The sequence below is a fragment of the Liolophura sinensis genome, chromosome 11 (genome assembly GCF_032854445.1).
Source record: "Liolophura sinensis isolate JHLJ2023 chromosome 11, CUHK_Ljap_v2, whole genome shotgun sequence".
Taxonomy (NCBI): Eukaryota; Metazoa; Mollusca; class Polyplacophora; order Chitonida; family Chitonidae; genus Liolophura; species Liolophura sinensis.
Genome location: NC_088305.1, coordinates 1902701 through 1915815, shown reverse-complemented (window position 1 = coordinate 1915815; position 13115 = coordinate 1902701). Strand labels below are relative to the sequence as shown.

The 13115-nt window shown below is 40.7% G+C and overlaps 1 protein-coding gene across 4 annotated transcripts in view; it reads right to left on the bottom strand.

Annotated features, from left to right (window-relative positions):
- Window positions 1–13115, bottom strand: part of LOC135477754 (5'-AMP-activated protein kinase subunit gamma-1-like) — a 239971-nt gene that overhangs the window by 166846 nt on the left and 60010 nt on the right. Inside the window, exon 1 of one of the 4 annotated variants that reach the window (XM_064757950.1) lies at window positions 332–1466. The exons of the other annotated variants lie outside the window; for them this stretch is intronic. Within the exon in view, the coding sequence (XP_064614020.1) occupies window positions 332–472 (141 nt within the window). The 5' untranslated portion in view covers window positions 473–1466. Of the gene's footprint in view, window positions 1–331; window positions 1467–13115 lie in introns of those variants that run through there. 4 annotated transcript variants of the gene reach the window in all.

The following is a 13115-nucleotide window of genomic DNA, read 5'->3' as shown; positions in this document are numbered from 1 at the left end:
TGTATGATAATGTGTTACATGTAACATGGACTGAGCATGAAGATTAACACATTACAAATGTAACAAATGACATACACTCCGATACATGAATATCAATATGTCATACACATGTAACACTAACAGAGTAACCTACTGTGCAATGATAACTAAAGATGAACGTGTTACAAAGGAAACAAAACACTACACACTGACCCCTGTCAGGATACACAACGATATGTAACCACACAAAATCTGAGACAGACCTTGCCTGCGCCAAAAAATGTTAAATATTAATGCTGAGTCAGGGTTATCAGTCTCCTACAGTTGTGTTATGGAGATTATTTCTACTTACTGTTACTTCAGTGGGCTTGGCAGGTACTGACGCTCGACGTCTCCGACCAAACTTTTTCAGGAATTCCAATGCTGGTCTTTCATCCGGCTGTAGCGAACTACGGCGCGAACGTTTTCGAAAACTTCCAAAACTGAACGACATCTTGCAGGCAATGAAGCAGTGTGAGTCAAATACGCCGCGAAATGTTTCTTGAAACTTCAAGCTGTCAAGCTCGAACTGACCTTATAATACCTGGCCAGGTGAGAGCAATCAGGTAGATCCAGCAACAATGCTGCTCAAATTGCAACGCAACAAAAGGATTGCAACGTACAGTTGATGCGTACAGAACTGATAATAAAAAATAAAAACAAAGAATTAAAAAGTGCCAAGTGGTAGGGGTCCTGGTATACAAAGTAAATCTCCGACTGTAAGGTGGAGAACTACACAGTGCACCCAGTAGCTGCTTAAGCATTGGGTCCGTGTATAGTTGAACAGTATACACCACTTCTTTTAACTAACTGGTGTATCTAATACAAAGACGACCTGTACTACTTGAGCCATGTGCAGGCACTGAGGGGAATCCTCACAGTCCTCCGCAATTTGTTTACATGTCTTGGATGAGCAAGTTTGGACAGTAGCCAATGACCTGGCTGGGTGAGAAGCCAAAGCTCAGCTCAGCAGGCAAGCCTCCACACTGTCAAGGAACTACTGATGCCCCTCTGGATTCCTTCAGTCCCACAGCCACAATCCTGTTTGTCCAGAGTGTGGCTGGGGGGTGGTAGATCTTAAAACCAGACCCACAACACAGTACATTCACTCAACACTTAAATGTACAGGCCTCTATTTCAGTTACATTATCACTACATTCACAGGTCGCTAAGTCCTACGCCAGTGTGTACATCTTCTCAACAGGCTTGACAAGGGGCAATGGCCTGTAGCTTCAGAGCCTAAGAGGATTCCCAGAATGGCTACAGGACCTGCCAGCAAGGTGAATGCATACCTGGAATGTCCTTTAGTCCCTCAATTGGGCATGCATCGACATGCACCTGTAATCTGGTATTACACCCAAACTGCCTCCAAGCCCTGTGTACTACTGTGTTGGCACCTGCTCCAATGGGTGTATTGGGCCAACCAAGAGTCTCCAATAAGGTTGATGTACCTACATCTGTATATATCTATATATCTATTCATATATATACTCTATAGCAATTGGCCAGCACCTCCCGATGTAGTATGGTCACTGCACCTGACATGTGTATCAAGTGTCTCCTATAAGCCCATATGTACACGTATGTGCTGTTGATTTCGTCCCGCACCAAAACGCCCTGTCAACAATTAAATGTGATCCAGTGCCCTAGTTGTATGAGGGCAGAGTCAATCCCCAAAGACGATTGTCTTATCAGACACTATTGCACAGTGTGTTGATTGCCCTACACCTGTCATTAGGAATTGTGACAAGTGACGAGGTGGATTCCCTGGTAAGGTCATGAAGGTGGACGGTCCGTCTCTTAAAACATACACATGTAAGGGTACCTAGCTGCCCAATAAGTGCCTTTTGGGAACACATCCTGCGTGTGTTTACCCCAATGTTACATGTGAAAGTGCACCAGTGGCTCCGAAAGCTCTCAGCCCTTCTCAATGGTATGGTTATGCGGTTATATATAATCTATGTTAACAGATAATAAAGCCTCGTTGTTCATACAGGCCCACATTATGAGACCATTTCTAAGTGCCGTGGCCTTATATCCAAGTTCTGATGTACGGTTTTAGGAAACGTGGAAATGCCCATGGATGGTTCGTACCAATAATCAATAGAAAGACGATGCTATATTACAGCTTAGGCAAAAATCAACCAAGCTGCAAGTCCGGAAACTACAGACACAAATACTATTAAAACAGCGGCAGATTCCTGTCCCTAATTGAGCCGGCTTACGTTTCTAAAGGAAAGGAGAGGTAATTGTCTACAGGACTGTACATAAATAGAGACTCAACGAGGGGCCGACAGAAAGTGGTTATCTATCTGTCAGGCAGTTTATGGACAGGGTAGAAAGGGGAAATAACTGGGTCAGGAAATGTAAGTTACAGCGAACATCCATGTCCAGAGACAAAAACCTGGCCTGTTTAAGGCAGCAAAAATTATAGGCTTAATTAATGTGTAAATGCAAAACAACAGCACTTTTCAATATACCTTTAAACTACTGCAAAACCTCACAAGTGTACATATAGTATTTTTGGAATTTTCTTCCAGATCTATTCCTTATTTTAAATTTCTATGCATGTAAATTACCAACACTTCAAACACACAAAACTATAAATATTCTCTTGATGACTGACTGCTTTTTGCCCTAATTCCTTATCATCTTTCCATATCATAAACCATCTGTGGCACACTTACACAATTCTCACCTGGTGTATCGTTTGTTTTATCATCACCTGCATATACCTGAACACTGACCTCAGGGTCACGAAAACGTAATTCAAAACTTCTTTGTTCAAAAAAATGACAAGCAATACCTATGGCATTCATCTTACACTGTGCAATATTGTCTTTACCTTGGAGCTCATGCTCTTGCCAGAGTTTATATGTTTGTCTCTGTCTGTCTGTCTGTCTGTCTCTCTTCTTGTACATGTGTTTGTCTCTTGGTTTGTAAATTTTAATGCGAAAAAATGTTATGCACACATATAGATGAAACTCTGGGCACAGTTAATTGGCCTTAGGCCATTATCTCTGTCCATTGACTGAGTTTATCCCTTTTGCTGTACATTTCATGATTATGAGCTAATTATAGCCACTTTGGCAATAATGTCACCATATTCTGGCAAGAACATACTTAAACTGAGTGGCAGTACATGGTTTTCAAAGAGATAATAAAAATATTCAAAATTCAAATATACGCAGACATTTTTAAAACAAGCTAAACACCAATGTGAAATATAATCTGAAAACCAATTTCTATTTTTCTATAACACATTTTATAATAAAAAGTGACACCATAGTCATCAAGTACATAAGTTAACTTAATTCAAATACAGAGTTGACTGTACAGAGCCTTTGCCAAATGAGTCGACATGAAATGAAATCTCACAAAATCTTGCACTGCTAAAAATATCTTATCCAGCCCTCGTTCAAGCAACTTGCATATATATATATATATATATATATATGCATGCAGAGAACAAAATCTTTTCAATCAAAATCAACTTAAATTTCTTCTATAATAAGCCAAGCCCCCCTCATGATGAGGAGGTAAGAATTAGTTCTGGCCATTTTGATCGAGATCAGATACTTTGAAAATCCTGATTTCCCTCAAAATCAGCTGACAATTCTCCTCCCTGTAAAAGCAGCTTATTAACTAACCCAGCGCTCTGATCGCCACTCGCACCCGGGGAACCGCCACAGAAGCTTTACAAATCTTGTACGGTTAGACTTAATTGATCTTTCCACAAAACTAAATGTATTAACCATATCAACGTCGTTGTTTGATTACCACCAGATGTGTTTTTGTTTTCTTCAATATTAAACCCAGTGTTGGATCCAGGAATTTTTGTAGCCTTACTTTGAATTTTGGGGAAAACGGACCCCTTTTTTAGAACAATCTTTCTGCTGGAAACAATGAGCTCACGTATCCATAGCTGCATGCTGATTCTCCGTATGAGGCGTCTGTCAAAAGCTCCGAGTTCTATGAGCCACTGTTATGGCCGAGTGGGTTGACAACAGATCGATCAGTGCATGCCATAGCTGGCTTATAAATACATTTAACTCATCTAAGATGCTGATTCTATCCTAGAATCCCTTTTGACCTTTACAACATTATATAAATAAAATGATGGAAGTGAAAGTCTAAGAACTCAAAGACAGGTGTATTTAACTCCAGGGATAGCCCTGGATGAGATATATAGCTAGACTGGCCATGGTATTTCCAGGCTCAACTTTGTCCTTAAGGATAAATGAGATGGTGGATTATATTTCTTAATAAATTATGAAGGTTAGATTGTGTCTTAAAATGAAAAGAACATAAAGGATTGTCAGCTTTCTTCTTGGGCCTAAAATGGCATCAATCTAAATTTTCTTTTAAAGCCCCAGAGATCATTACAGAAATAAAGCAGCCTACAGCCCCGACCTCAACAGTGATAGCTTAGCTTAGTTATGACAACAGTGATAGCTTAGCTTGGTTATGACAAAAGTGATAGCTTAGCTTGGTTATGACAACAGTGATAGCTTAGCTTAGTTATGACAACAGTGATAGCTTAGCTTGGTTATGACAACAGTGATAGCTTAGCTTAGTTATGACAACAGCGATAGCTTATCTTAGTTATGACAACAGTGATAGCTTAGCATAGTTATGACAATAGCAATATCTTAGCTTAATTATGACAACAGTGATAGCTTATCTTAGTTATGACAACAGTGATAGCTTAGCTTAGTTATGACAACAGTGATAGCTTAGCTTAGTTATGACAACACTGATAGCCTAGCCTAGTTATGACAACAGTGATAGCTTAGTTTGGTTATGACAACAGTGAAAGCTTAGCTTGGTTATGACAACAGTGATAGCTTAGCTTAGTTATGACAACAGTGATAGCTTAGCTTAGTTATGACAACAGTGATAGCTTGGTTATGACAACAGTGATAGCCTAGCCTAGTTATGACAACAGTGATAGCTTAGCTTAGTGATGACAACAGTGATAGCTTAGCTTAGTTATGACAACAGTGATAGCTTAGCTTGGTTATGACAACAGTGATAGCCTAGCCTAGTTATGGCAACACTGATAGCTTAGCTTAGTTATGACAACAGTGATAGCTTAGCTTAGTTATGACAACAGTGATAGCTTAGCTTAATTACAACAACTGTGATAGCTTAGCTTAGTTATGACAACAACTGTGATAGCTTACCTTAGTTATGACAACAGTGATAGCCTCCGTGGCTCAGTCGGTTAGCGCGCTAGCGCAGCGTAATGACCCAGGAGCCTCTCACCAATGCGGTCGCTGTGAGTTCAAGTCCAGCTCATGCTGGCTTCCTCTCCGGCCCTAAGTGGGAAGGTCTGCCAGCAACCTGCGGATGGTCGTGGGTTTCCCCCGGGCTGTGCCCGGTTTCCACCCACCACAATGCTGGCCGCCGTGGTATAAGTGAAATATTCTTGAGTACGGCGTAAAACACCAATCAAATAAATAAATAAATTATGACAACAGTGATAGCCTAGCTTAGTTATGACAACAGTGATAGCTTAGCTTAGCTATAACAACAGTGATAGCTTAGCTTAGATATCACAACAGTGATAGCTTAGCCTAGTTATGACAATAGCAATAGCTTAGCTTAGTTATGACAATAGCAATAGCTTAGCTTAGTTATGACAACAGTGATAGCTTAGCTTAGTTATGACAACAGTGATAGCTCAGCTTAGTTATGACAACAGCAAAAGCTTAGCTTAGTTATGACAACAGTGATAGCTTAGCTTAGTTATGACAACAGTGATAGCTTAGCTTAGCTATCACAACAGCTTTGTGTTTGGGGGTGTTGGAAATAAGGGTGCTATGGTGGTATGGCTTTCTCAGTAAGTTCACTGAGGACAGTATTTCCGAGACATTCAGAGAATCCCACCAGCTCACCTGCAATAGGAGTCAACTAGACAATGGAATCTGAGAATCCCACCAGCTCACCAGCAATAGGAGTCAACTAGACAATGGAATCAGATAATCCCACCAGCTCACCTGCTATAACAGTCAATTAGACAATGGAATCAGAGAATCCCACCAGCTCACCTGCAATAGCAGTCAACTAGACAATGGAATCAGAGAATCCCACCAGCTCACCTGCAATAGCAGTCAACTAGACAATGGAATCAGAGAATCCCACCAGCTCACCAGCAATAGGAGTCAACTAGACAATGGAATCAGAGAATCCCACCAGCTCACCAGCAATAGGAGTCAACTAGACAATGGAGTCAGAGAATCCCACCAGCTCACCTGCAATAGGAGTCAACCAGACAATGGAATCAGAGAATCCCACCAGCTCACCAGCAATAGGAGTCAACTAGACAATGGAATCTGAGAATACCACCAGCTCACCTGCAATAGGAGTCAACTAGACAATGGAATCAGAGAATCCCACCAGCTCACCTGCAATAGGAGTCAACTAGACAATGGAATCAGAGAATCCCACCAGCTCACCTGCAATAGGAGTCAACTTGACAATGGAATCACAATAAAGATAAAAGTTGTAAAGTGTTGTGGTGGTAAAGAGGTGATCGTCGGGAGGCACAAAACTTTGATATGCAAACTGCGAACTGCATGCAGCCATCCGTGGACAATTCCAACACGGTGAAAGGCTGAGCAAATGTTGAGATATGGTAGTAAAAAAACTTCAATGTGGGGTGTTTGAGTACCAGTTCTCTGGAGTAGTCTTTGATATGCAAATTGCTTCCCATGATTGGCTATCTGTGTACTATGGGTAACCACTTCTGCCCTCTGATTGGCTGAGTAAATACTGAGATGACAACAGTCACTGTCTGCGTAGATGGTTTAAACATTCCGTCACAGTATAGGAAGGCATATGCATTGGCCAGTGTCACAGGTTTCTGGTACTATAGGTAAATGACCTGAAGTCACGTGAGTTACTGTCGTTTACTTTCGAGGGATCTGAGGTGGCGTAAAGATGTCAGAAGAGAGTGATTAACTTTGACCCCGTTTTGGTAGCACTGCGTGCGAGTCCGGCATATCGGGAGTCAGACAGATTTGTTCATGTTGTTGACATATTAAAAGTTCGCACAACACTGACTGGCTATATATCAAAATGAAGTGCATGTTTCATGGTTACCAGTATGCAAACATGCTCAGGTGTTGCCAGCGACAGATAGGTTATTTTTTTTTGCCTTTCACCGTCAACAAGTATAATAGACAGGTGGAGATATGTTGTTGCTTTAAACTCAGTTTGAGTGATCATCTGCTGGTAATGGACAAGTAAGGATTTGCTGAGTTCTATTTTAGCTTTGTACATGAAGAGTTCTGCATTTGACATGAAACTCCACATGTGCAAAGGTACTGGGTGGTCACGCTCATGCTCATCAATCTCCAGAGAGTTTTCTCCTGAAGTCCCTTTCATTACAAAATGGTAATCATCAAACATTCAAGGTGCACCTTTGGTGAAGTAAACCTTTATATACTAAATTCATTATGATTAAAACTGAGGAAAACATGGACAGTTGGTGTCAGGAGCATAGACTGACAGCTAAGTAAAGCATGAGCTTGTTTATTACTTTCAGGAACCGTCCATATAATCTCCTGACCACCTCCGATGCTCTCCTGCAGCACCCTGTCAGTAAGAACCACAATCAACGCAGTGACTCCTGGTGTACACTTTCCAAGTCCTAGGGCACAACTTGAGGTTATTTACCCGAGAAGAGCTAATCTGTTTAACAGATAAACTGGTATGCACCAAGGTAAATTCTTACACTCTATAAATTTGGTGAAGTAGCCAGAGAGACAAAAAGCTTATCTAGATAAGCGGTTGCATAAGAAACTGTAGCCCTACTACAAGAAAGGTTTGTAGAAATCCGTGTTTACAAGCGAACAGAATGAAGTGAATCGGAACCGATAAAACTTAAACCAATCAAATAGTTAAACCTTCCATCAGTAGGCCCTACGTAGACGTACACAGGCAAAAAGAGATATAAAAAAACCCCAAACAAACATAACTTTCTATTGCTGTATGTTGGAGATCCAGGTATGATTGCCAAAATACACGAGCTAAAAAACTTAACCTCCCTTTTGAGAATGAGCATTTGCACACCATACCGTAAAAAAAAAGCCTCACCTTCAATCTACGTCTGACAGCCCAATATACAAGAGCTAAAAAAAAAAATTAACCTCTCATCTGAGGATGTGCATTTACACACCATACCTTAAACTAGGGAGCAAAGAAAAAAAAAGCCTGACTTTCAATTTACGTCTGATAGCCCAATATACAAGAGCAAAAAAAAAACCTTAACCTGTCATCTGAGGATGTGCATTTACACACCATACCTTAAACTAGGGAGCAAAGAAAAAAAAAGCCTGACTTTCAATTTACGTCTGATAGCCCAATATACAAGAGCAAAAAAAAAACCTTAACCTGTCATCTGAGGATGTGCATTTACACACCATACTAGGGAGCATAGAAAAAAAAAGCCTGACTTTCAATTCATATATGATAGCCCAATGTACAAGAGCTTAGACTAGAGACTTAGACATATACACACCTTAGACAAGAGAGCTAAACAAAAAAGCTCAACTTTCCATTTGCACACCACACCTTACACTAGAGAGCTAAACAAAAAGGCTTAACCTTCAATCAATGAATGAGAGCCCATTATACATGTACAGGAGCTAATAGTAAAAGCTTATCCTTCAATCCATGTATGAGGGCCCATTATATAGGAGATAAAAAAAGCTTAAGCGGACACCGACATCAATGTCGACACTGCCACTTCCACCACCACCACCCCTCTCAGCCTTACTTTGTACAGGCAAAGTAAAAATTTCTTATCAATGGTGAAGAACATGTATTAATTAGAAGGGTTATAGAGAATTAACCTCTGGTTCAAAAATGAATTTTTGGGGTATTTCTTCATTATCTTTAAAACCATAATTTGGGTTTTGAGGTTCCCTTTCATGTGTCCTTTAAGAGGCATATATAGGTGTGTTGTACATCAGCTTGTTTCATCATTCAGCAAATATCTGTTGTTGACTTGATGGTAAAGAAACTGATATCTATACCTCTATACAAATCTGGAATTACACACATATTTCCATGTGAAAAAAAAAAACGGAAAACAGGGGTCAAACATATATATCTCAATATACAAAAACCATGCACTGTTTTAACACAAGGTGCTTGATTCTTTCATGTTGCAATGGAAGACTCAAGGACGAAATACACAAAACTGAAAGGGTAGTTAGCACACCAGAGTGGCGCAATGACCCAGGAGACCCTCACCAATGTGGTGGCTGTGAGTTCAAGTCCAGCTCATGCTGGCTTCCTCTACGGTCGTACATGGGATGGTCTGTCAACAACCTGTGGAAGGTCGTGGGTTTTCCCCGTGATCTGCCCAGTTTCCTCCCACTATAATGTTGGCTGCCGTTGTATAAGTGAAATATTCTTGAGTAAGGCATAAGACACCAATCAAAAATATAAATAAACGAAACTGAAAAGTGTCCACGTCGCAGCGAACACATCGCTTTCTTCAATAACATTGCAATGCTTGAATATTTATTTATTTGATTGGTATTTTACTCAGGAATATTTCACTCGTATTACACAGCTACTTGCACATTTTTTAAGCACGTAGACACCGATATGAATGAATGAATGTTTGGGTTTGAATGTTGTACGTACCTATTTTTCAGTCATATGACAACGAGGAGTCATTATGCATGTGTGTACATGTACTGTGGCAGAGCTAGTCCTTGCCAAGACACCAGCTATGCCGAAGACACCAGACATGACACCTTACCCAGTCACATTATACTGACACCGAAAAAGGAGAAAAGGTTATACTGGACCTGTTTTCCTAGACAGAAAGGAGATTTACAAGTTCCCGATTACAGATACATTTGCCCTACAGACAATGTGGAAAAATTGCATTTTTGCAGGCATTTAAAGGCCATAAAACATTATTCTGTTTTGGTGCTGAAACTTACAGATACATTTTCCCCCGGAGAATATCATTCAAACATGAGAACGCCTTTAATACCACTAGCGCTCTCAGAATGAGAGAAAAAGAGTGTGAAGTTTTAAAGTGGAAAAATTTTAACACTGACTTTCATCAAAGTGCTTTTTAGTCCTAGGTGAGTTGAGATAATGCACCGGATCTAATGAGTCTGCAACATTTCTTATTTACACTGCTTAAAGGGCGAGATAACTGCTATGAATTTTTGATCGCTGTATATAGTTCCAGTGCTTTTCTATAGCCCTGACAAAGAGCAATATGGCTAATGTTTCTGTCTAATCCCTGCAGACCTAATATCAACTTCGTCTACAAAGAATAACTGATGTGCATATAATTATTACACAGTCAGAAATGTAGGGAGCAGGACTTAGTTCAGTAAGTGAGATATGAGTTTCCTAAATTGTGAGACAAATCAGGTGCGAGTTCAATCCCGGACTTCGACAGGGAATTTGTTATGTTCGCTAGCTGTCATCATGGACTCGTCCATTTACAATCATGCATACCACTCTGGTGCATAAGTCTGTATGTCGCACAAGGTTGTGTTCATAACAGAATTGCCAAAGGTCGGTGGTTTATTCTGCATGGTGTCTTCATTTCCTTCCATTTATAACACCTGCTGTCATTATAGAAGTCAAAGAAAACAAAAAATCGGTCATTAAATGAAAGAAAATTATACATGCATATTATACAATTACAGTATATATCATATAGGTCCAAATAATATCTACTTTTACATTTCATGTAAAAATGCTCTTTCAAAAAAAAAATAAAGATCTGAAAATGCTACTTTTGTTACCAACACCTAAAGTATTCTGATAAGAAACTGCTTCACAAAAGACCCCTGTAAGCCGTCCCTATGAGGTGGATGAATCTATCAGAATCAAGCCAAATATGACACTTGAAAGATGCTAAATTTAAGGTGAAATTAGGTATGCTATATGTTGCATAATGACAATGCGATGAACAATTTTGTGCTGTACATGTGTGAGAGCGCTTTTGTTGATGAGGAAACGAGACAGAATGAATGAATGAATGGACTTTGTTTATAGAGGGAACTTCTATTAAACTGAACAATTTGCTCTTCCCAGAGGCCCCCTATAACAACACATGACCATTAATCAAGTACTAACAGTATATACAAACCATGGGGTTTTCCAATCAGTAATGAACAAACCACTGCCACATGCACCCGAACAAGGGGGACTCATTGCAGAGAAAGGCAAACAATCTCATGTTGATGGCAGATTCCCAAATAATTCATTTATTTATTTATTTGATTCATGTTTTATGCTGCACTCATTTCATAATCATGCACTGATGTCTCACCTATACTACTGAGACCAGCACTTCTAACTGGTGTGAGGAAGTAGGGCAGAACCTGGGGGAAACCCTCAACCATCTGTATGTTGCTGTGGACCTGTACGTTGCTGTGGACCTGTACGTTGCTGTGGACCTGTATGTTGCTGTGGACCTGTACGTTGCTGTGAACCTGTATGTTGCTGTGAACCTGTATGTTGCTGTGAACCTGTACGTTGCTGTGGACCTGTATGTTGCTGTGGACCTGTATGTTGCTGTGGACCTGTACGTTGCTGTGAACCTGTATGTTGCTGTGAACCTGTATGTTGCTGTGAACCTGTACGTTGCTGTGGACCTGTATGTTGCTGTGAACCTGTACGTTGCTGTGGACCTGTATGATGCTGTGGACCTGTATGATGCTGTGAACCTGTACGTTGCTGTGGACCTGTACGTTGCTGTGGACCTGTACGTTGCTGTGAACCTGTATGTTGCTGTGAACCTGTACGTTGCTGTGGACCTGTATGTTGCTGTGGACCTGTACGTTGCTGTGAACCTGTATGTTGCTGTGAACCTGTATGTTGCTGTGAACCTGTACGTTGCTGTGGACCTGTATGTTGCTGTGAACCTGTACGTTGCTGTGGACCTGTATGTTGCTGTGGACCTGTACGTTGCTGTGGACCTGTACGTTGCTGTGGACCTGTATGTTGCTGTGGACCTGTATGTAGCATACGGCCTGAGGGTTTCCAGCCAGTGATTAAGATTTTGAGATAAACAGCTTTAGGAGTGACACTGATCGTTTATTGCCACCATCAGCCCCCGGAGTGCACTGGAGCTGAGGAAATCACCAGTGAATGTAAACCACAAAGCCAGTGACATCTGAAGTACCAGTCTCTAATTTGTGTGTCAAAGAAAGCATTTAAATTATTGCAAAGTATAGTGACCTTTTCTTTTCACATTAGTTGAAGACCAGTGACGTCAATGACTCCTAACAACTTCCTTCTATAATTTAAAACATTTTTAAAAACATTTTTTTTACAGTTGTTTCCTGTAGACAGCATTATCTCAGATGAACCACCATTCAAATAAGTTTTAACAGATTATTAAGCACCTCAAATAATGTGAAATCTTTCAGAGTACAGTTTGACAAAAAAACACCTTTTGTGCTATTCAGTAGTTAGATAAAAAATGTAAAACAAATCAGATAAAAAATGTAAAACAATATAAAATAAAGTCATAATTTAAAGAATTTCTGTACACAATATTTTAATGCCTTTCAATTGAGGCACACAATACATTTTACTTTATGTACACTTTATGGATTTCCTATGCTGCAGCTACCCACCCCAATCTTATCCCAGTAAGACTGCAGCTGCAGCCACCCATCCCAGCTTTATCTCAGTAAAACTGCAGCTGCAGCCACCCATCCCAGTCTTATCTCAGTGAGACAGCAGTTACAGCCACCCATCCCATCCTTATCCCAGTGAGACAGCAGTTAGTCACCCATCCCAGCCTTATCTCAGTAAGACAGCAGCTGCAGCCACCCATCCCAGCCTTATCTCAGTAAGACTGCAGCTGCAGCCACCCATCCCAGCCTTATCTCAGTAAGACTGCAGCTGTAGCCACCCATCCCAGCCTTATCTCAGTAAGACTGCAGCTACAGCCACCCATCCCAGTCTTATCTCAGTAAGACTGCAGCTGCAGCCACCCATCCCAGCCTTATCTCAGTAAAACTGCAGCTGCAGCCACCCATCCCAGTCTTATCTCAGTGAGACAGCAGTTGCAGCCACCCATCCCAGTCTTATCT